We start from the raw sequence: 25,507 nt of genomic DNA, 5'->3' as shown, positions 1-25,507 counted from the left end.
TTAGTAAAAGGTCAGACCATCTGTGCCAATGTCCCTAATCTGGAGAAAATAGCTTTATGACTCTTAAACAGATTACAGTGCTGGAGGTGTCCAGATGATAGTCTACCTTTGTGAAATTAAAGTACTGAAAATACAAATGCCTGCTCATCAACCCATGCTGATTCCTTCCTCATGTAAAAATCAATGGGGCTGTTGCCTTGGCAACAAATAGCACCATTAAGCACTGGCCCGAAGTACACAAACATGTGCTGCTACCTCAAGCAGCTTGTCAAGATTGTTGTGGGAGTATGCAGTAAAGCTTTCTCAGACATGCTCACTTTAAAAGAGTACTGTTTTATCTTAGTGTCTGATTTTTCTTTTCTTCTCAATTTATTTTGTAAGGTTCAAGATGCTTTGATGGCTGTAGTCAAATTATTGAAATGATTTCTAGGAAAATATTGGTCAGCATATAGCTCACATATACTTGATGCTAATGTAATTTGAAGACTTAAAGCAGGTGAAAATGCAGAAGAAATGTAAAATTTAAAATGTGTTCATATGTAAGAGCTCTTGTGTATATTTATAACTGATCATTAACACCTTTAACTTTATTGTGATATTGTGGAGCTCTCTAGTATAGCTTTGTGTTTTGCAGGTTGTGCACACGTGGGATGTGTGGTAGGTTATTATTTCTTTTTATTGTGTGTGTTCTACATTATAAAGAATAGCAGAAACAACATAAAAAAACACATAATCATAGCCTAAAGCTGTGTCGTCTGATTATGTGGTACACTCTTTCCAGTCAATGTTGTCCTTTAACCCATAAAGAGATCAAATTCCCCCTATCGTAAAGTATGTATCATTTGTTTAAGTGCACTTAAGCTTCCTAAATGAGCAACCACAGGTACTGTCTACCTTCTCAGTAGCATCATTTGCTTGTGTCCCTTCCTTGCCTCTTACTGTTCTCTCAGGAAACACAAAGGAAATGGAGAAGCACAAACTTGTTAGCATGTGCTTTGCAACAGATGGCTTGTTTATTCAATATACTGTAGACTGTTTCAGGTTATTCCTTGTTACCGTGTGTTATCTTATTTGTGCATTCATGTTGTATGATGCTGACACTTGCTGGTACTGAATTGTGTTGTTTTGTATTGATACGCATCACTATTGGAATAGTAGTTTATGGAAGTTAGAGTGAAGGTCTAAGTTGTTTTCTTTAGAGACACAGATTTTCATTCCAAGTCACTTAAAGGACAACTGGCATGTTCTACAGAAAGTGGACAGAAATGATCACATCTAAAGAATATGTATCTCTATGTATAAAACTATGTATATCTATTAATTCTTTTACTGAATATGAAAAAATCTTCATAAAATTGCAGAAAATGTCCTGACCCAACACCCCATAGTGATGACTAGCATTCCCTGTCAGACCTCCTCACACATTAAATGGTTATATAATAGATATTGTTAATGCTGTGTATACGTATATACAAGCTTCCAGTCTCTCAGTCCTGGGTTCAGATAGCCAACTGAGAAGAGCACCTAGACCTCCTGCATATGTGTGCAAACCTAATCACTGGGAAGGTTCCTTCTGGACCTGTTTATGGACCCATATTTAATAAAGGTCAGACTTCACCAGGGAGACAAGAAATTTCTGACAAGAAGAAATATTCTTCCTACCTTTACATTAAAAGGCCCGATAAAATATTAATTAACTGCATGAACTGCTTTCCCCCCCTATACTGTGAATGTTTACCATAATAGAATCCTTTACTGCAGAGATTCTCATGTAGGTTTTACAAAATCTCCCTCAGTAAAGTTTAAAGTAATTTTATTTGCCAGTAAGGAGGAGAAGGAAAAGTGCTCTAAAGACTGAAGACCTTGCAGTGTTGACTCAGTTGTCAAGGCTCTGGGTTACTGATCAGAAGCAGGGGGTTCAGGCACCATAGTCAAGCTGCCACTGTTGGGCCCTTGAGCAAGGCCCTTAACCCTCTTTGCTCCAAGGGTGCTGTAACTTGCAGACCCCAGCTCACTTAGATGCAATGGATATGTGACAAATAAAGGCTTCTTCTAAATTCTGGATGTAATAATGGATTCAGATCCAGCAATAACCAAATCAACAACCAAAATCTTAAAAATATATCTAGAATAAAAAAACAGGAATATATTTATTTCCAATAGGTTGGACTCCTGCACTTTATTAACTGTCTGTGTATTCCCAAAAAGTCAGTGTATTGAAAATGCTGCACCTAAGAAAGGAAAAAGAGAAAAAAAAAACTGTGCATATGGCACATGGTTGCACCAGAACGAATTTCCTGGTTTCAAAGCAAAAATGTGAATGCATATTTTAAATGTTTTTGCCAAAGATTTAGCAAGCATTTAGCAAATACACCTTTCATAACAACCTTCAGAAATGTTTTGTATTTTCTATGAAAAAACATATCCTCATGTTAAGGTTGCAGTTAAGCTTATATCAGTTTTTTTCAGCTACAATAGCATGTAAGCTCTCAAGTGAATGAATATGTATTAATTTATTTCTTTTTGGATCTCTCCCTAAATTATTCTGGGCTTATTCCCACCCACCAATTAGCTCTTCCTTATCATACAACAGCTACCAAGCAGGGAGGGTAAAGTCTAGCACTTGCTGCCTCCAATTAGACACATGAAGCCAGCCAACTTCATATATTTGAACTGCTGCCTATGCTGCTTACAGATAAATTATTTTGTCATCATTATGAAAGAAGAATATTTATGGTAAACTGAGTCGCAACCATAATAAGGTTAGAGAATAGATGCACTTTTAACCTAATAATAGGTTAAAAACGACAAAATATTTCATTTATGGCTCTTCAATGGCTTACGAAAATGCTGATGTGGTCTGGGCAGAAACTGAATTTGACAGTCCTGATTTAAACCCTCTATGTTTGCCAAGCACTCCATGTGTTACACTGTGATTTTGAGTGATCCTTAGGTTACTTGTTTGTTATCATGTTTTAGTTGGTTCTTGATTTTGCCCTCAGTCAGGCTGTCTTGGCTGATTAGAGATATGCCCTCATTGACCCTGTCTGTCTGTGTTTTTGCCCGCTGTAATACACAAGCTTTAATCTTGTCTGAAACCTCTTTTCTATACCTGCATATTATAATACATAATATAAACATCTGTGGTTTTGTAGCACTGTGATGTGAAAAATGATATTACCTTTATCTTGAGGTATTCTTCTTTTTGAATGGATATCATTTTCAATGCTGGTTGTTTATGTTCACAAAATGTCTTATATATGTTATATTGGGTTGAAATCTGAACAATGTGAAGGCCATATACAGAATTTTTATGTTAATTAGTCAGCCAACAAGTGCTCAGTCTGCTTAGGAACATCGTATATACATTCCCCACCAAAGTATTGGAACCAGCATGTTTGAACTAAGGCCAATCCTTTCATTTTCATTATGCACTGAAGACATTTGGGTTTGAAATCCAGAGATGACTATGAGAAGACTGATCAGAATTTCAGCTTTCATTTTTACTAAATTTGTTTAAACTACTAACATAGCACCATTCATTTTTCAAATAATCAAAAATATTGGAACAGATGGCTGACAGGTGTTTCTTGTTGTCTAAGTGTGCCCTGTTAGAATGATTGTTTAACAGTCAATAGTCCTGAATGCTTACTCTTGGTTTGTGCCTTGGTATTCACCTATGAATATTGCATTTGTTGTTAAAAACAAAAAACCTACACAAAGATCATAAAAGCAAACTATTTTAAAGTTGAGAAAGAGAGTGAATTAATGAGAGCCATTGCACAAATCATTGGGCATAGCAAATATACCAATTTGGAATGTCTTGAAAAAGAAAGAAACCAGTAATAGACATCAAACTGGCTGGCCAAGTAAAACAACAGCAGTTTATGACAGAAATGTGCTAAGAGTTGTGAAGAAGACCCAAAAAACAACAGTCAGTGACAGCACAACTTCCACAAGGCAGTAGTGAAGATCACAATCAGCCGTTCAGAAAAGACTTTGAAGACAGAAATATGGCAGAATATATGTAATCTAAATTTATTATCGGATAAAATAAAATTTTAATCCAAAAATATTTTATTATTTATTTTATTTATTTTTAAGATAAAATAGTAAATATGTATATAGAGCTAGAGATATTAGATACGCCTTTAACTTCGAAACCCAAAGGTAAGTAAAAAGGGTCTAAAGTAAATATGATTGTAAATGTTTAGTAAATGTTTGTTCTAAATTAAAGAAAAAAAAGAAGTAAGACAGTCAGTACGTTTGGTCCAGAATAAAAATGTGTTCTTAATAAATCCATAAATTCTCTTTTATTTATTTGATTTTTATTTACACTGTTTATTTACCAATCTAAAGCCTTGAAACTCATGTAGCTAATCATCAACTAATAACAATTATAACAGTCAGTATGCACAAAGATAAGGTCTAAATTCCCAGACAGACCTTAATGTGATCTCCTCCTTCAAAGTACCTTCAAATATATTTTTCTTTTGCTAATAGCAAATGCAGAAATTTTAGCACAGGCGCAAGAACTCATGGTCAAATTGGTTGTGTCTTAAAGGAAGTAAAATGTGTGAAGGCGACTGAAGCAAACATACAAACATAACTGCAGTGGCTTAGACAATTGTACCTGCTAGTATAGTGCATTATACCTTTATTCTATTCCATCAGACATCATAATTAATTATGGTTACTATTAATGGAAGACTGGAAAAAAAACATAATTCACAAAGAAACAGAGACTTAAAAGCTTTGCATTGTCTATTGATTCATGCACATAATTTAACTGCTATGTAATGGCAAACTTGTTCATTTTGTCAGGTTTGTCACCGTCACAAAGCCTTACTGTTTCATCGCTAATAGCATGTGGTTTGGCAACTCTTGCTATGAGGCAGTATTTATATTGACTTTCAAAAGGGTTATTTGATTAAACATTTTAGAGACGAACAGAGCACTTTTACCTTTGTGCTTTTTTTCACAAACCTCAGCCTCACAGCCTTTTCTTATTTACCAGCATCTTTATTTTTAGTCCTCTTTTCTAATATAAGGAAATATTATGCTTTGTAGCACTGCTGTGTGTGCTCTCTTTTTTAAATCACCCTGATGTTCTTCTCCACAACACACACAAACATACCACACACACACAAACATACCACACACACACACACACACACACACATAAACCTACACTTTGTGGCTGGGCTTTTGCTTTTGCCCATCTGTTTTCCGTCAGTGTAAAAGGGATGGGAGATGGCTAGGATGTCTGAGTCCTCTAGCTGATTAGCAGTCACTCCAGTGCTGCTGGAGTGCTCTTAGTGCCAGTGCTTCTGTTAAAACCCACGAACATTCACAGAAAATGGCATCTCTTCATTTCTAAGGCCTAGTGGCACCAGTTTTGCTTTTAAATGCACCTAGTAATGGAACTCAAACTGTAAAGCCAAAATGACTTCACTTTGCCATTTGCTGTATCAGTGTATGAGATTACATTTTTAAATACAAAGCACTGGGATAATGTGAGCATAAGGCACAGTGGAGAAGTCAAAGTGGAGAGATGACATCGAAAAATGGTTGATCCAGATTAACTGAAACTTATTTGTGACTCATACAATGCAACTATTTTACAAATGCTGCTTTTAATTTAGGAAGTGAAATTGCCCTAAATCTCCTAAATGTACATGTATGCTTTTCTTCAACACGATATACTCTTAAACATTGACTTTGTTGCCTTTGTGGTTTCTATTTTGATATAGCCTACTACTAATAAACTGTCGTAATGGTCATTAGCCAAAACTTTCCATAGTGTTTAGAGAAATTCATGCAACAGTAAAAGTATTATATTTCTGTAGTTTTACTTCTGTTGTTTAATTGTAGTGCAGAGCAGTCATTTTAAAAACTAATCATTTGCTCTTAAAGTCTATAATCCAATTTGTTTCTGCATTAGATTGCAACAATACGCAATAAGAATACTAATGTCATTAGCTCTAGCTGTGTTTCTCTTGATTTAAAGTGTTAGGATGGTGACTACTGGATCCCTATTTTTTCTTTCTTCGCTTGTAACTGTAAAATAAAGCACATATCATTTGGATGTTGACAGAAAGTCAATAACCTGATCAGAAAGTGGACAAAAAACAAGCATCTACCTTATAGAATTAGTGCAATGCCATTTGCAAATCCTATTCTCTAGCTGCTGGGGAAAATAAATTCTCTTTTGAAGAAAAACTGCATCATATGTAGTTATTTGTCCTTAATCCTTAATTTGTCTTTATAAATCCAAAAAAGAAAACATATTATATGTATATATATGTATATGAGACTGCAATAGTCAATAAAATTGAAATAAAATAAAAATAAGTTTTTATTATTTCTGTGCAGCCTGGTAACAAATGATTCACGGCCCAGTGGTTAGTGACCCTCAGGTGTTGAATATATCTGACCTGGAATACATGTACAGATTTCTCACCATTCCAGGCCCAATACCAGTGAAGTTACAGGATTATCATTGGACTTTACAGCAGATCGAAAATATCAGATACTGGACTATTTTTAAATCTCTTAATAATAATGCTATTCTATTTTTAACACAACATACTTTAGTTTTAAACTATTCCCTATATATTTTTGAGATGATCAACCCCATGACTTTAGATTGCTGTGTCCTATAATTTTAGCTGTTTTTAGTCACACATGTAACTTTCTCTATACTGGAACTACTTTTTATGTAAAGCTTACACATCAATGTTACAATGTTTCTTCCAAGTGTGTGTTGTTTTGAAATGTAGTTAATATTCACATAATTTACATAGACCTAAGAGAAGGAAGAGCAAACCCAGGACTGGATACAATGAAAAATGTGTAGTAATTAATTAGGGGAATGGGAATGAAGAGCATTTGCTACAGTGAAAATAGGGAGCACAATAGAGAAATAAAACAAAAACTTGAAGGCATAAGAGGATTAGAATAGGAAGTGGGTTTTATTTAAGGTATGGAGAATAGACAGTGCTGAGAAAACACCTCATACTATAATGAAATTCACAAAATAGATATAGAGACATTTCCTGAATACATACTTAGAGAGTTTGTAAATACATTACATTCAACATGTTTTTCTACAGGGATATGCAAACTAATCTATGCAAATATTTGTAAATTCAGGAGACACATGCATACAAGGAAAGCACACGTCACGTTGTCAGGAGAATGGTGGAGAATGCAAGTGCAGGTAAACTTTTTTTTAATTTATCCATCACAAACATTCAAAAACTTTAGGCAATCTCAACACTTAGAATAGGCACAGCATACAGCATGATCAGCATACAGAATATCAAGTCCACTTTGACAGTCGGCCTGCTCCTTGAGGGCTAGGGTCTGCTTTCCCAGACCTGCACAGTACACTAAAACCATCTAGTGTAGGTGAGTCTGTGGGGTTGGTGTTCCTCTGGGGATGTTTGGTATCCTAGGACACATTGAAAAGGGGTGAGTTGTGTGACTGATGGAGGGAGTTTGGGGTATTCAGTGCAGGGCATTAATTGGGTTGTTACTGCAAAAGGAGAAAATAAAAAGGTTTTTTTACTCTGGGCCCAAATGGCTTACAGTGTCCTCTGGGATGCTATAATAATGAAACAAATACTTCAACAACAGCTTGGCCATACTGAGGGCTGAGGGGAGACCAGGGAGGAGGATGAGGTATAGGTATTTTGAGATTCAGTCTATGTCCACTAGGATTGTGGTGTTACCTGAGGAATTGGGACAAACCTTGTCTCAAAGGCTTCAGTTTCCACGACAATTTTTTTTTAAGGAATCAGGGTTGAGCACAGGAGTGAATATGAAGCCTTCCTTAAGCTGGTGAATGTCTCTTAGGTGCTGTGTTCCACACCATGTGATTTTGGCACTGCCTCTCAGGATATATGAGAGGGCGAGAGCTATGGCAATACAGATAGATATTTTATTACAGATGTCTGCACCTCTCTTTGGATTTGTAGACTTGCAAGATTTGTAGTTTTTGTAGTTAAGCTAGCAAGTGAGTATGCTAAAACTAGCATGGGAATCTGACATCAATATCTTGAGACTGCTCCTCATTAATGTGACTTAGCTCATATATTTTCCAAACAATTATTTTTGGATTGAGACAAAAATCAGCAGCTCAAAGGGAGACATTATGTCACTCAGAGTAGATGCAACATGACCATAAATGTCTGCCCTAGGTCTTTCATATTATATTTGCAACTGAAAATGATAGCTGTGTTACTGGAGTAAAGGACCAGTCAACTTGACCATACTTGGACATATTGGACCCAAGTACTTAGCTTTTGTTCTGCTACTGGCTGGAGGGCAATCTGATAAATTGTATTTGCGATTAGTTGGCAGATTATAAGTAATTCATAAAAAATAATTCATGTCACATGCAAAGTAGGATGAGAAATTATTTTATTATTTTTTAAAACATGTTTAAATCATGTTTTGCATCATATAAAGCTTTGATTGCAAAGAAATCATATGGAAATGTAAATGGGGAGGGGGTTGTGGGCTGGGGGTATGAGAATATTACACAAAGTAATACAACATGAACAGTTTTGATAATGGTGTCAAGCCAAGTCAAGCCCATGTACACAAATCTGTAGATGTTTCAGTTTCTATTATGAGGCTTACAAATGCTCCACACATACATACTTCACTAGACATTTGTTCACATGCACCTTTTCACAGTCTCTCTCTCTCTCTCTCTCTCTCTCTCTCTCTTTCTCTCACACACACAGTACACCTTTATAACCGCTTTTAGTTTCTGCCATGCTGCAAAGTGTATGCACAATTTATGTTTTCTTTGACTATACCAAGCCTTATTTCACTGTTTTGCGCTTCTGGTTTTGAGCCTGTCTCTGTTCTGTTACCTGTGCTTAGCCTTGCCTAATTTGACCTGTTTGTTCATTGCCTGACCGCTGAATGTGTTTTGACCCAGAACTTACTTATCGATTTGGATTTATTTGCAAAGCATTATTAGAACTGCCTCACCTGCATCTACACCTGTCTCAGCATTTTTATTCTGACATATACAATCTTAGAAAAGAAACAAAGACTATATGTACATATGAGCAAAAATCATGGCACCATTTACTCCAACTGTTTTGTTTTTTTTTGCCAAATTGAAAGTGTAACATTGAGAGCTATTACCTGAATTTAAGATGGTGAATCAAATGCTTTCTAAAACTGTTAAGTTCATTGTTATTAACATGTAAAAGGCTAAATTGTAGCCTATTTGTTTGTGCAAGTATTACCATTATCAGAAAAAGATTGTTGAGCTTTAAGTCAAGATGATCTACCATTTGCTAGCCAGCTGAACATATATGTTCACCTGTACATATTCAAAACATAGGAATGAGAGGGCTAAAAACAACCATTAAGAGGCTAGCCAATAGATGGCCTTTAGAAATTTTTTGGCTCCACCTTTTCACACTTGTTATGACGTCTGCCCGGTATACAATACAATCACTTGCAGAACCCCACAATTTGGTGTTTCCATATCATAAAGAATTCCAAGCAGAATTCTACTGATCTCTCTCTCTCTCTCTCTCTCACACACACACACACACACACACACACACAGTTTCTCTCTATCGATCGAAATACATATGCTGCAATTGATCCAAACGATTTTGCTATGATAGCTTTAGGCCTGCAACAGTTTTGCACTTAAATCTCCATCAGTGAACATTTGACAACTTTAACAAACCTGACTTCATGTTAAAACTAGAATGAATTTCCTGGTTAAATAATTACACTTTTTGACCATATAGTACACAGTTACAGAAGGGAAATTATTTTATAATCACACTATGAAGGTGGGTTCACTTTTGTGTCTAGTTCTTCTCAAGATTTCTCATCCCATAGAGTTCTTCCATGCCACCTACAGTTACTCATTAGGTATAAACTGTTACATTTAAGAATTAATATCCTGATTTTAATTGAAATAACAATCCTTAACTGTTAAATCAACCATTAGTTATCCATCAAAAGTGTTTTAATCATGCCAAAACATGTCTGGGCTAGGCTCATTAGCTAGAATGAAAGGAAATTGTAATTTGCAGCATACAATCCTATACAAGTATGTGCCTCCAACATTGTGGCAACAGTACACATATGGGGATAATGGTCAAGTGTCTACAAACATTAGACCATATATTGTATGCAGAAGTGTATTTTGGAGACGCATTTGTCGTGCTTCTTTAACACTATATTCTTGCTCTTGCAGCATGTAGTGATCTAGTAACCTTAATTAACCACAATCCTTAAACTAATAACAACCCAATAACTGCTGATACATATCCAGACCGTTCAATATAGCTCATTCATTTTAAATTTACAGTGAATCTGAAACGATGAAAACCAATCATATTCAAAAAACTGTTTTGAATATCTGGGCTTGGATTTTCTCTGCTATTCGAATGCATTTAAAGCACGCGGAGTCTGATATGGTCTGCAGCATATTGTTAGGGATCTGTTACACAACGTCATGTTAGTGCCATCTTCTTGTCAAAAAGTGTACATGCAACCAAAATGCAAAATCCCCAAAGCCAACATAAAACTGCGGCCACTCAAGAGGCTTCACACACAGAGCAGCGCGCGAGCTTTTCACAGCCAGTGTCCACGTCTTGCTTTAGGTGGGTTTTATCATGCTTTAATGACTTTATCATTTATTTAGGCTGAATATTTTGTGTATGCATGCATATATATATATATATATATATATATATATATATATATATATATATATATATATATATATATATATGGCACATACATAAAAACTATTCTATTAAAAACTAAAATGTAGCCTGTATGATATATAGCCTACCCTACTTTTAATAAACAGTGGCATGAATACAGTGGTATGAGTACATTAAACATCAGTCAACAATTTCTATATTACAGATGTGTTTGTGGATAAGCAGGAGGTTAATATTTTCCTTTTCTGCCTTGAATGCGTCTCAAATGGTGCTTATCATTCCCTTGCAGACGTTCACCAAAATGCATATACTGCTCGTTCCCGTGAAGAACAGGTGTTTTACCGGCAAGCCTGTCAATCAAAAAGCCCACCAGGATCTCCTCTGATGGTGGATGGTTTAGTGTGTGGGCACACAGAACAAAGTGCTCGCTCCACGGCGCGCTCCGAGGCTTCTGACACGCGATGGAGAACTTTCCGAAAGAGGCGACTTTGTGGCCACTGAACAAATCGTGGAGTGAGTTGAGTAGCGGAAATGAAAGTATTGCTACAAATCGAACCGTGAACCCTCTGAAGCGCAACGAGGAGGTAGCTAAAGTGGAAGTGGCAGTGTTGTTTGTGGTGCTGCTGCTCGCGCTAGCCGGTAACCTGTGCGTCCTGGCGGCGCTTCACGCGAGCAAACGCGCGCGCTCGCGCATGCATTTCTTCATGAAGCACCTGAGCATCGCGGATCTAGTGGTGGCCATCTTCCAGGTGCTGCCGCAACTCATCTGGGACATCACGTTCCGCTTCTATGGGCCTGATTTCTTGTGCCGCTTGGTGAAGTATCTTCAGGTAGTGGGGATGTTTGCTTCCACCTACCTGCTTGTGCTGATGTCAGTGGACAGGTGCCTTGCAGTGTGCCAGCCTCTCCGCTCACTGCAGCACAGAAAGGACCGTGAGTATGTTCTCGGGTCATGGCTCCTGAGCCTTCTGCTCAGCCTCCCACAGACATACATCTTCTCCCTTAAAGAAGTGGCCCATGGAGTCTATGACTGCTGGGGGGACTTTGTGCAGCCTTGGGGGGCAAAAGCCTACATAACATGGATAAGCCTTGCAATCTACATCATACCTGTTACTATTCTGAGTGTATGTTATGGCCTTACAAGTTTTAAGATATGGCAAAACTTCAAGCTGAAGAGCAGAAGAGATCAGCCTCTAAGACTGTCTCGGGAGCTGGCTGATGGTGCAGCACTTTCACGCGTCAGCAGTGTGAGACTCATCTCTGAGGCCAAAATCAGGACGGTGAAAATGACATTTGTTGTCGTCTTGGCATACGTTGTCTGCTGGACGCCATTCTTCTTCGTGCAGATGTGGTCAGCTTGGGATCCTTTGGCACCGAGAGAGGGTAATTTATTGCAAAGAGGTTTGAAAAGAAAAGAAAAGTTATGTGCAGCTAATAATGCCAGATTGACCTTTTTCCTCACCTACTTCAACATAAACACATTCACACACACACACACACACACACACACACACACACTGTAAAACATTTCAATAGGGCTAAACTTAGAAATTTAATTCACCTGCTGCCTTAAAATTTGAATAAGATCAACCTGAAGATAACCTTTGTTTAATTTTACAAGTAAAGACAATGGGGTACCTTAAGTTTTCATTTTTTAACAGATCAGTATTCAAATCTTCTCATGACAATTGGAGTTAAAGACAAGAAATATGTTCACAAAAGTTAATTGGGTTTCCGTGTTTTACAGTGCACACTCACACACAACCTATGTAAATACACATTTAGACAAATACTCAACAGGCCATCAGATCTGACCTGCTGAAAACATGGCACAGACTGTATAATTTCTCCATGGGGCTGTAATGTTACTGCATTGATTTAAGAATGAAGACAGATGAACATGAGAAAAGCACAGTCCAGGTTTTTGGATAGTTACATTACATCAAAGGGGTTCTTCTACTGTACATCTCAGCAAGACTGAATATCAATGACGTGCTATTTGCTAGGAGTTTGTTCATGGTTATAACTGCTGTGTGAAATAATGGAATCTGTACTCTGGTAGAGAACATGCTGTCCTCTCAGTTCTCAAACAATTTCAGAAAATACAGGGCAAAATAGACAGTAAAAAGGAAATTGCAGTGTATTTGTGCAGCAGATCTTAATCACTTTGTTCATATTTCATTTGTTTTATTAAGTTTACAATGAAATGTTTCATAAATTCAAGAGACCTAGAACTCTGCCAAGTATTATCCTTCTGATTTAGATCAGTTTGGTAAAGATTATCAGTAGCCTCTATATAAATGGCCAATGATCATTTTCATTATAGTGGCTGTTTAAAAACAGACTCAGTTGATTCTATTGCTGTTGTGTTATGTATAATACAGGACAACTGTAGAGGGAAATGATGTCCTGTATTTACACTATTTTGTTTGAACCAATAAGCATGAAAATCCTTAAAAACAAAAAACATTTATTTGAAAGAATGGAAAAATTCATAGAGGGCCTAACAGGTCAGTATAAATAATGCTGGAAATACTGAACTATGTAGGATATTTTAGGATTTGTTGAGGAAATATTCCCAGGGGAATAGTAACTATACTGTACTCCATTTCAAAAGAATGTCAGTTTTATTGGTTAGCGAAACACTGGGGCTTTTTCTCAGTAGAGAAATTAACAAGAAGTTTTAACAAGATTTCTTGGTGGAAGGTCAGCTATTGGGGTGGTCTGGCTGTCCATGGTACATGTAAACAAGATAAGTAAGTATATATTTTTCTGGATGAACAACAGTCAGTGGGTCATTTGCAGTTGTCAATATTTTTCTTTTATATGTGTTCGTTTTTTTTATAGAACCAAAGTACATGACAGTTAACTAAGATGGCAGTTACAAAATAGCTATGACTTGGTGGCAGTTTATAATCCATCCATCCATCCATTGTCTATACCCGCTTATTCCTAATTAGGGTCGCGGGGGTCTGTTGGAGCCTATCCCAGCGCACATAGGGTGAAAGGCAGGGGTACACCCTGGACAGGTCGCCAGTCCATCGCAGGGTGCAGTTTATAATGATAATGATAATTATTTATTGAGCATTTGTCTAGGAATATACACATAACAAAAATTATATCCCTCTGAGAGAACCTTTCAAAGACTTTGTGTGTGTGTGTGTGTAAAAATATGTACTGTCTTGATAATAGACAAGAAAAACAAGCAGGGTCTACAGAGCATTGTCCATATGCCTTGATAAATATGTAATTGGAGGCATCTCTACCTATGTACAGGATGGAGTCAGATCTTTGCACCTGCAATGGAATTTACTATGCTCTAAGTTCTTTTGAAAACAGACATTGTAAGTGCAAATTAAACATATTAATATTATATTTGTGGAAGTCACTAGGTTTAATAATGAAAAGGTTTCTCATGATTATGTCTCAGCATCTCTGAATGATAAAAAAATAATGTAAAGGATGAATGAATATTATATTGACACAGGGCTGTGAAAACGTTTACATTCCCAAAATGTATGCTGATGAATTCTTAAAAAGTATTTTGATGAATCCCACAGCCTTTTATTTGCTATCATTCTGAACATTGCAATTATGCTTTTTGTTGCATGCAGTTTATCCCCTTAGAAAAGCAAACTGGCACATTATTTGGGATATGTCTGTTATTAAATCTTTCTATTCAAAAAGAAAAAAAAATAGCTTAATTAGCTAAATAACGTTTTTGTGTGGAGTGTATGAAAACAAAAAAAGAAATGAAAATAGAAGATAATATACACAGACTTATGAAATCCCAAACTCAGTTAAACAAACAGGTTTTCATTTATCTAAAAAAAAAAGTATAATATAAAATTTAATATATTTATAAATTTATATATTTAATATAAAATATGTAAATGTAAAAAGTCCAATGTAAATTAGATAAATGTAACATGAATCATTTGGATGTATAATAGTCTCTATTCCTGAGCTTGTATAAGAAAATCATCTTCCACCAGCTTAAATGAAAGATGTTCTTGGGATTCTCAATAGACTTTCCACATCTGATCATAATGCTAAGGATAAGCTATGCTGAGTCATTGCTGAATTTAACAGGTTGGAAAGCTAGCCTAAAAAGCTAGCTGCAGACTCTCATATTTTTGACTTGTAGTGTAGAAAACATACAGTAATAAAAGGCCTAAAAATCCTTGTGGGGCCCCATACTGCACTGTTCAATACTGGAAACTACTGCATGGTGCAGTGAGTAGTATTGATTGCTCCCAGCATCAGGATCCTTGGTCTGAGGATCCTGGGTCAGTTGATTATGGCTGATTATGGCTAATTATGGCAGTGTGATTATAGCTAATGATGACAAAAATGGTATTTATTCATACCACAGCACCTGGGAGTGTATACAAATAAATAAGAAATATAAAATATAAGATAGTTAAACCCAGTTAAAGAAATAGGCTAACATTTATGAGTAAATAGTAAAATCATGTAGGCCAAGAACATACAAAGTCTTATTAGGATACCAATATTTAGGACACATTTAAGAATCTGATCTTAATATATCCAATGGCAGTTAACACCAGCTGCATTTCTGCAGTGTTTTAGACATCACATGCAGTAGACAATCAGGTTCAAAAGTCTTCATGAAACACAAATAAAACAGTAGTCCACACAGAATGTCAGGTTTGTTTTTCATTGTATCTCTTCTCAAGTTGCAATGAAACTCCAGACATTTTATATAGCTAGAATTTTAATAGTATAATTTTTACATATAACATATAGTCTAATAATTACAAATAAGCACAAATATGCAGTTTATTCACTGTTCCACTGTTGTGTGTTATATTTTTAAATGACTGTAAAGTGGCATAGTAAAGACAACTGCAGTGGCACAGTATATTCAGCACATAAACATCAGAAAAGCAAACAACTGGACCAGTTCCAGCTGTACAAGAATCTGATCTAACTAGAAATTTGCTAAACACACACTGGGAAACCGGAAAAGAAAAAAAGCTGGATATAATTGTTTGTTTTTTTGTTTGTTTGATTTTTTTGTGTAAGTGATACAATATGATAAACTAAAATCTTAGCTAAAAAAATAAAGATAAAATGAAAAGAGAAACAATTTATGCTAGGTGCCTCATTAACTAAATAGTTTTTTAAAAATTAAATATTTTTACAAGCAAATGACAAACAGGGGAGCGTTGAATAAAGATACTGAATGAACTTCCCTCTCAAATACAAATAACTGAATATAGGAGCAGAAGATGGGGATGCCTCTGTCTAGTCTTATTAATCTTGTTACTAATTTGTATGCCTCAGATATGCTTAAAATATCCTTCAAACAACTGAAGAAGACATTCAGTCTTCAGTTCAAACTAACCTTCAACCTATCTTCATATATTATATATTTTATTTAATCACATAATCATACATTTTTCATTTCTAGCCTTTTTCAGAAAATATAGAAAAGATAGCTTTATAACTTTTGAGATATAAATTCAGAATTTGATGCCAATGGCAATTATGTCAGCAAATGAACTTGGAATCAGCGTAACTGCATAAATGAATAAATAATTCAAGTAAACATTTATATTTGAGCTTCTCACCAATGCAATTCTATCAATTCCCACCAATTCTTTCTCTGCATGTGAGAAAGAAACAGCTTTCTCAGCTTAATAGCTTTTGTTTGAGGCTAAATCATTATTAATGCCATCCAGACCCACCAAAATCTTTGGTCATGAATTATTCCTGGGAAACGTCTAGAGACAAACCAAGAGTTCAGGGGTAAGTGCAACGTAGAGAGCAAAAAGTAAACCTGAAAAAAGTGCAATAGAAAAAAAAGTGGAAATGTGTAACAATGGCATAGCAAACAACATATTGATACACTTATCAACAAATATACTTATATACAAAAACATGCTAAACAAAGTAGAAGAAAGAGCTAGCGGCTTTGCCCAGCTTTACGGGAGTGGGGATACCTGTCAGTCAGACTATAGGTAAAAGCTGAATAATAATTAACAAGAATAATAATGAGAAAGATGATTGCATGATGCTGGTATTTATTATCTGTGCACTAAGTTCAATTTGTGAGGTCTTTAAATATATCACAGGTTAGAATTACAGCATGCCCTTGTGAAAGGACAAGCTGTTCTCAAGAAATGACACCTTCAGATAACCTATTCTTTCAGTTTGGATTGTACATACATGGCAAGGTAATAATTAATAATAATTATATAACAAGTAATAATTAGAAAAGATCATTGAGTATTTCCCCTTTTCCCTCACTGGTCACTAAGCATTGGCTTGGTCTGTATAAAGTCCTTTGGGGTCATGAAAAAGAACACTAGAACTACATCTTAATTTCATTAAAAAGTAAAATGTATTTTATGTAAGGTCACGTCATCTTGTTTGATTTGTTCCTGTTTTTAAAACAAATGTTTTTTGCCTATTTAATTTGCTATATAAGTATTATGAGGCTTAATCGATATTTCTAGAAATCGGTTATTCTGGCCACTTTAGATTATTGGTGACATGCCCTTTTTTTATATTTCATTTTCTTTGACCTCTTTTGGTCTAAAAACAATGGACCATAACATCTGTTTACGAGTTTTATATAATTGTAAATGAATCCTGGAAAAAAACAATCCTCTAATCTTTTTTTAAAGGAGCACACATATTAGATTAGATTGCTAGATAATTTAATTGTTATACAATTTAATCAAACTTTGAAACTTTTATTCACTTTAAAGTAATTGCAGTGTAGGAATCTCATGCAGACTTTTGAGTTGCAGCATATTGATTGCCATTCTGATGATTAGATTTTCAAAACAGGTGTATCTTAAAAAGATCATATACGTTATACAATGAGCAGTGACAGGGAAGCAAAATTTTATTAATGAAGATATGATTATGGATCTCATATGGCAGTTTGTGTTCATCGGATCTCAGTGAACAGTAGCAAATACAATAAACTAACTACAGTGTGTACTAAAATACTTTTTTTTATGTCTTCTAGAAATGGCATTCATTATTGCCATGCTGCTGGCTAGCCTGAACAGTTGCTGTAACCCCTGGATCTACATGTTCTTTGCTGGCCACCTGTTCCGTGACCTCATGCAGGACTGTCTGACAACCTTTCGCTGTAACTGTGTGGGGCAGCAGAGTCCTAATAGCCATTCAGCAGGAATAGTGATGAAGGACACGGGCAGCCAGAGAAGCCTCACCCAAACATCAACTCTGTAACACACCAGACTGCAAGGTAGACAAGAGACATGAGGAAAACATCTCTGCAATCCATGGCTGTGAAAACACCTACAAATGACTGATGTACAGAGGCTCTATACTGGGCTGGTCATTACAGACTTGTATTATAAAAATATCTTTTATATGGACAGATACAGTCATTAAAGTCCTGATAATAAAGCTCAGGACCTTGAAATTTAAAAAAAACAGATTACAATATAATTATCTGCAGAAACAGAAACTTGCAAAGCACCCTGGTCAGCCAAACACCAGTGAAATACTGCATATGTTGCATTTGAACATATTCATCTGTCCCACAGCTCCCTATTCCAGAATGTATTATTTGTGTTATTTGCACTGGACTAATGGCAACAGTCAAACTCCAGCAGTGATTGCCCTGTCAGGCTTTTATTACTAAACTACTTACCTTTGACACAAATCCCTTTCAGAGCTACTCTGGGGACATTAACAGGTCATGCCAAGTTCATTTTGTCCTGAATAACCTAAATCATTGCTGAACCCAGTTATTCCCTTACCCACTACATGCTCAACTCCTTTACAGCTGAATAAGACTACTCCTATGACAAAGTGTTACATGCTATAAAGAAGTCCTTATCACATGGCATAGAAAAATAATATGGTGTATTATGACTGTATGTGAATAATTTTAGTAAAATCAAAAATCTATAATATTATGTGGTCTGAATTGCATTTTTATTCTCACTTTGGCACAGACTTGACTGTATTACATTATATATTTATTTTATTCCAGCACTCCCATTGCATTTATCCCATTTCTAACATTATTAAAAAATAATAACAATATCTATTATGTAGATATTGAGATAGAAGGTCATTTTTATTAAGCTTTCATCACATACAGACTCCTATTGGATTCATTTTTCTATTTAAACTATTTTTGAACTATGAGCCATGTCAAATAACAGTTATCGAAATAAGTAGATTTCATGGTTAACACAGGTGTAACATGCAGGTGGACTAGACTGTCAGAAGCCCGATCTAGACCTCAGTTTCCATAAAGGCTGAGGTGTCATGATATCATTTTTATGATACATTTAGTGTGCACGTAAACCCTATTCAGGCACCCACGTAATCCGCAGCATCATGGAAAGATTGCTGGTCTAGAAATTGTAGAGCCAAGACTTCTGAATGTCTGAATGGTGGTGTGGTTTAACGTGATTGTGAACTGAGAGCAAGGTGGTCGTGAGCAGGTGCAAAAAAAACCAAAAAAAAAACCTTCAAACTTCTAAAGGAACAAACAAGCTTAAAAATGCATTCTTTAGCCAGGTTTGATGTATTCACTGATGAATGTGCTTCCAGAATTAATTCATTTACCTACAAAAGCCAAAGATCAAAACTGAAAACAAAGCACACGTTACAGCAGCACAGGTACCTACTGTGATTGTAAAGACTAGAGGCTAAGAGGCTAGATGCTACTTAGCTCGCATTGTGGCATGTTAGCGCAAGCCTGTCTGGAGATTTCTATACTGTAATGTTACAGAATACTGCGGATTGATTCTTTCTGTATTTATCTTGCAGATCATGCAATTTCCATTCCAAGTCATAAGTGAGTGTTGATATTTTGAGCTAACTGGTTGGTTTTCTAAGTGGAAAAATAATGTTAACCACTAGAAATTGTAAATGTGAGACACATGAAAGCTAATAGCGCCTGAATTCTGAAAGAACACACATCCAACTAATTACATTTAACTACGATTATGTTGCTCTCTCTATATTATTATGATTATTGATTTTATGTTGATCATTTTATTTTTATTTTTATTTTTAACTTACAGTATGTTCTTAAATTTTTATGAATAAACTTAAATTGAAAGAGCCAGACATATCAGATGGCCTGATGCATTCTGGACCATCTACAGAGAAACAAGGGTGAGTGTCAGTATGCAGACAGACAGCAGTGTTAGAAGGCCCTCTTTCACTCCCTCCTTGACTTCTTATTTATGTCAATGTGGACAATTTGTTAAAATAGAATTGATCATCTCATGTATATGAGTGCATGGAGACCGTTCAACTGTCCACAGAGTCAAACACTGAAGCAGCTGACATTGTTCTGCACCAAGAGTACGTATTGTTACAAATCACACTCTGACTCTTCTTTCGAACATTAACTAGCTTGTGTTGGCCATCTAAAATAGTTTTCTGATTAATATAATATGATTAATACACTATACTAAGTGCATGTTTTAAAAATATTTTCGTTTAAACTGATCACATTGCCAACTTTTATGCAGGGCACCTGGGAATCATAGATCTATAGGACAGCCATAATATCTGCATTCTAGCAGGTAACTGTGTATTCGGTGTAGACAATGTTATTCTAGCACGGTCAGTATTACAGTACTTATGTTAATGAAAACATAGGCTGGTTTTCAAATCACACTTTGCTTCATTGCTGTACACATACAGCATGAATATTGCCTTCTTTAGCACCTGGTGTCAGTTTCACTCAAAATAGTGACTTGTTTAAACAGCAGCACTAGCATTTAGTGTGGTTACTTTTCAATTTGAGAGTGAAACAGTTCATTACTTACACGTGTTTGACTTTTAAAATTCCTTAAGTCGAATTTGATGTAGAGACAAGTCCCTGTTAATATCACCAACTGACTCTGTAATGCACAAATCTAGGAAAAAATAATTTGCTTGAGATAAAATAATATCCCTAGCCGTAGCCATTATTTCAGGGCATACACATCTGTAACAGCAATCTATCTGTCCTCATCAGCCTGTATTTGTTTCACACACCAAATGAAACCCATTGTGCAAGCAACTGTTTTACTAGTAAACAATGTAAAATTAGTAGTAAACAATACAAATGAAAGAAATTGGTATCTATTGTATTATAGAACAGAATTGAAGCAATAACTTGACATTTGTCAAGTTGACATTTAAGGTTGACATTTAATAAACTACATCATTCCAGTCATTTAGCAAATAATAACAACTTACCAACAACTATATATGTGATGTATTATTGTATGCTCTGTATTATTATACTCTCAAATGTAATCTTTATTTCCTGGAGGAAACATCTCCAATCCAGAGTTATTTCCCAGTCTGATTGTTTTTTTTTTCTGCCTTTAAGCTCATATTGAAACTGCCAAATGTATATTTTCAGATTTTATTCCAAATAATTCCATGTGGCTCTGTCCATTTTACACTGGCAATATCTTCACATCTTCCATTCACATCACCAGCAGCAACTTCACAGGTTAGATGTCAGCGGTGCTATCTCAGCATGCCATATCCTCGACCTGCTAAAGACCTCATTGCTTATATACTGTACATTTCTATATGAAATATCGCAAACAGTTTCTTACTAATTCTACGTACATTGTACATGCTGCAAACAGACCCACATTATAAACACTTACAGACTAGTGCAAGTAAAAACTTGCACAGATATGTTCAAAATTCAAAGTCACAACCTCAAATTATATTACCAGACATATAATTTTCTTTTATGCTAATTCGTGAAATAAGTATTTCTCCAGACTGTTTAAACGGTTCACTAATACCCGAGGTCACAGTCTGAAGCCCACAGCTAAAACTCTTGCACATGAGAAGAAACTTATCACTGTGGACCAAGCACTTAAAACATTACAACTCACTGCAGACTATGAGGAGCTCCGGGTTAATAAAGCTAGCTGGACATGTCAAGAGATATACCATGTAGAAACCATTAAAAATATTCACAAGTAGTTCCAATATTTACTTGTTAAGACTTATATTCTAACCACAAAATCATTTCCCTGCACATTGGTTGAGAAAATTGGTTGAAATCTCTTCAAATACCACAAGTCCAGTCATCTTGATTTACTTCTAGGCCTTCACAATAGAGTGGTGTGATATAGTCTTACCCTGCCAAAGTGAATTTTTTTTCTTATAAGCCCACGCTCTGAAGTGTCTTATACCATAGGGATTTATCAACAATTATTATTTATTCATTTTTATTAATGAACATCACACATTTTAACTGTAGTTACATAGTTGCTTACAGTAACATTTAATGTTGTGAAATGTCTTTAAGACACATTGGTATTTGTTATCACTTACTGTATAGCTATACATATAAAGAGACATTCCCACAACAGCCTCACGTTACTGGCTATATAAAAGAGCAGACAACAGAGCCTCATGCCATTCTCCTTAAAGAAAACTTCACCATATTAATGATTATAATTTTTTCTTTTTTGAAATTACATTTTTAATTCATTCATTATTATGTAGATCATCCCCTATACATATTCATGTGAAGGAGTCATCATTATAGAAATGATAAAAACGCATTATCACTAGAAGCCCATCATCTGAATTAGAGACGGCATTACTGTCAGAGCTGTTATTTTATAGAAAATTCATTTGACTAATTAGATTTGAAATTCCATCAGTGCTTTGGTATAATATAACAAATAATCTTATTAAAGTGTAATGATGAAACCCTTGGAAGAAATAGAAAAACATCTTGAAGATTATAATCAATGTTCATTTAAAGCATATAGCTCTGTTTTATTAACAGATGTCACCCTGTGAAACTAATACCACTTTAATAAGGCTTTATACTGCAGGTCCGTTGAATTCTAAAAACTGATTGGTCAGCTGTAATGCATGGGCATTCACAGCACATTGATGTGTGTGGGGAGAGTGAACATCCCCCTATCTGGTCCAATCCCTCATAAGAGGTACTGTTTCACAAATGTCTACCGTATTCTGATGAATAACATATTCTTTTACATTCATTCATGTGGATGTTACATTGACACTCACCACCTAAATATGGTTGCAGACCAAGTACACCCCTTCATGGCATCAATATTTCCAAATAGCAGTGGCCTCTTTCAGCAGGTTAATGCACCCTTTCACAATGCAAAAATTGTTCAGAAAGGGTCTGAGGAACATGACAAAGAGTTCAGGGTCTTGACCAAATTCCCCAGCTTGCAATCTGTTTGAGCATTTATGTGCTGGACAAAAAAATCAGGTCTATGGAGGTCATGACTTGCAATTTACCTTGCAGGATTTAAATGATTTGCTGCTGATGTCATACCACAGCACACCTTCAGTCCTACACAGTATTTTAATGTTATGACTGATCAGTGTATTTACACACTTACTGAACACTTTATTAAGAGCAGCTGTACACCTACTCAATCAGGCAGTTCTCTAATCATCAAATGATGTGGCAACAGTGCAAAGCATACATTCATGCAGATACAGGCCAGCAGCTTCAGCAGCAGGTAATCTTCACATCATCCATCAGAATGGGAAAAATGTCATATCAGGGATTTTGACCATGGCATGATTGATGGTGCCAGGTGGGCTGGTGTGAGTATTTTCTAACTGCTGATCTCCTGGGATTTTCACAGACAACAGTCTATAGTGATTACTTAGAATCATGCAATAAAGAAGAGCATCTAGTGAGTGGCAGTTCTGCTGGCACAAATACCTTGTTGATCAGAGAGATTAATGAAGAAAGGCCAGACTTGTTTGAGTTGATAGACAGGCTACAGTGACTCAGATAACCACTCTGTATAATTGTGGTGGGCAGAAAAACACCTCAGAATGCACAACACATTGATCCTTGAGGGGGATGGACTGCAACAGCAGAAGACCAAGTCGTGTTCCACTTCTGTTAGCTAACAGAAAGTTAACAGATAGCTGAGGCTACACAGGCACAGACTTACCAAAACTGGTCAGCTAAAAACTGGAAAAACATTGCCTGGTCTGATGAATCTGGATTTCTGCTGAAGTTCACAGATTGTAAGGTCAGGCAACCTGGTGCCAGCCATGGACCCAACCTTCCTTGTGTCAACAGTTAAGGCTGGTGGAGGTGGTGTTATAGTGGGGGAAATGTTTTCTTGACACACTTTTGGCCTGTTAATACCAACCAATCATCAGCTGAATGCCACAGCCTATTTCAGTATCAATGCTGACCATGTGCATCCCTTCATTGGCACTATTTATCTAGGATCCCAGGCCTCTGAGGCTTATTAAAACTATTAGGAAAAAAGTGCTTTTTGTTTTATATCATTTTCATTTATAATTTTATGTAATCCTTTCAAACATCTTGCAGCACCTTGAACTAATTATTGTAACATTATCTAAACCAGTAGTTATTATCATATACCATAGTGTCAGTGGTTCTATATACACATTTCATTTTCAGTATTTTATTTGCTGAGATAGTAATGTAAGGAATTTAGGGAAGATAAAACAGGCACTGCTTTTTTTTTTTTTTTTTTTTTTGTTTTACGAAAGGAGGAAAACGATTTTCAACAAATCCACTTCCCTCAGGGGTTAACTCCATTTTATGCCTAATTTTAATACAATGCATGTGGCATATTTCATCTTCAAAAATCTTCAAAAATGCCACAGGATATTGTATATGCACACCTTCTGTAGATAACATGAAAAAAATTAAGAATCATATTTTTCATAAGATAGCAGATACAATACCCTGTACCATCTTTCATCTCATAATCTTCAAAACTGCCACAGGGCATTGTATAAGCTGTCTTTGAAAAATATGATTCTTTAAAAAAAAAATTTTCACGTTATCTACAGCTGGATATAAGATTCCAGGTTGTACCATCCACTGCTGATGAGGTCTGATGTAGTTGGTATACAGATGTTAGATGTCAGATGTCCTATTGCTTCAGTGTCTTGTGCTGACATCTAGTGTTTGATCACAACATTGCACCAAAAGACCTGTAAGCTGCTTGTGAAAAAATCAAGTGTTTACAAATTGTTCTGTGATTTTGATCACCACTGTATATTAATCAAATTTATATTTCTAAAATATTTTAGTATATTTTAATATATTAGTGCTAAAGTGTATTAATGCATTGTTGTATTTATGTATTGTTGTAAATATGTATACTGTATATGTATATACATATATATATATATATATATATATATATATATATAATACATTTTAAAGATGTGTACTTCCACCCCTCTGCATTTTTTAATGTCTGAAATCAGCTAAAACAATTCTACATACATATATGAATATATGTTCAACATCAATCATATTGCTAGAAATTTTCCCTGAATGTGAGGGGAATTCAAGTCTTTTGGATAATTCATATGAAATAAGAAGAAATAATAAACACTGAATTTCTAATGGTCTGTAAAAATCAATACATTAATTCAGCCAAAAGACTTGAATTCTCACCAATCACACTGGGTATTATTCTTCTCCAGGTTCAAGTTTAGCAGGTTGTATCTTTGGCTGAATTAATATACTGATTTTGTGAGTAAATAGGTTTACAATTTATTTGTACTGCTGCGTAACAGGACCCACCGCTCTCTGAGAAATCTCAAAGAAGAAGGGCCTTGATCATTTGTTACTCTTAGTTTTTACTGACATCTTTCTAAACAGAGGAATTAGGAAAAAGGAACTAACTCTTTGTAAGGTAATAAAAAAAATTCCTTGGTTACTTACTGTTCTTTTTTTATGCAAAGCGTACTTTTATTTTTTCTTTCTTTATTCCTGCACTATCAGTTGACCT

At 35.5% G+C, this 25,507-nt stretch overlaps 1 protein-coding gene across 1 annotated transcript; it reads left to right on the top strand.

Annotated features, from left to right (window-relative positions):
• The first annotated feature begins 10,578 nt into the window (after window positions 1–10,578).
• oxtrb (oxytocin receptor b) lies at window positions 10,579–18,591 on the top strand. Its single transcript, XM_058402253.1, has 3 exons — window positions 10,579–10,655; window positions 11,011–12,104; window positions 17,728–18,591. Exons 2-3 carry the CDS (start codon window positions 11,183–11,185, stop codon window positions 17,952–17,954), a joined length of 1,149 nt encoding a protein of 382 aa, XP_058258236.1. The 5' UTR covers window positions 10,579–10,655; window positions 11,011–11,182; the 3' UTR covers window positions 17,955–18,591.
• The last annotated feature ends 6,916 nt before the right edge of the window (window positions 18,592–25,507 follow it).

The sequence above is a fragment of the Hemibagrus wyckioides genome, linkage group LG11 (assembly GCF_019097595.1).
Source record: "Hemibagrus wyckioides isolate EC202008001 linkage group LG11, SWU_Hwy_1.0, whole genome shotgun sequence".
NCBI lineage: Eukaryota > Metazoa > Chordata > Actinopteri > Siluriformes > Bagridae > Hemibagrus > Hemibagrus wyckioides.
The sequence above is the reverse complement of the archived record's forward strand: the minus strand, read 5'-3'. Positions and strand labels throughout refer to the sequence as shown.

Excerpts from the sequence above, each read along its gene's own strand:
- oxtrb (XM_058402253.1), top strand. The coding sequence starts at position 11,183 with ATGGAGAACTTTCCGAAAGAGGCGACTTTGTGGCCACTGAACAAATCG. Across the intron at positions 12,105-17,727 it reads TCCTTTGGCACCGAGAGAGG|AAATGGCATTCATTATTGCC; the intron begins GTAATTTATTGC and ends TATGTCTTCTAG.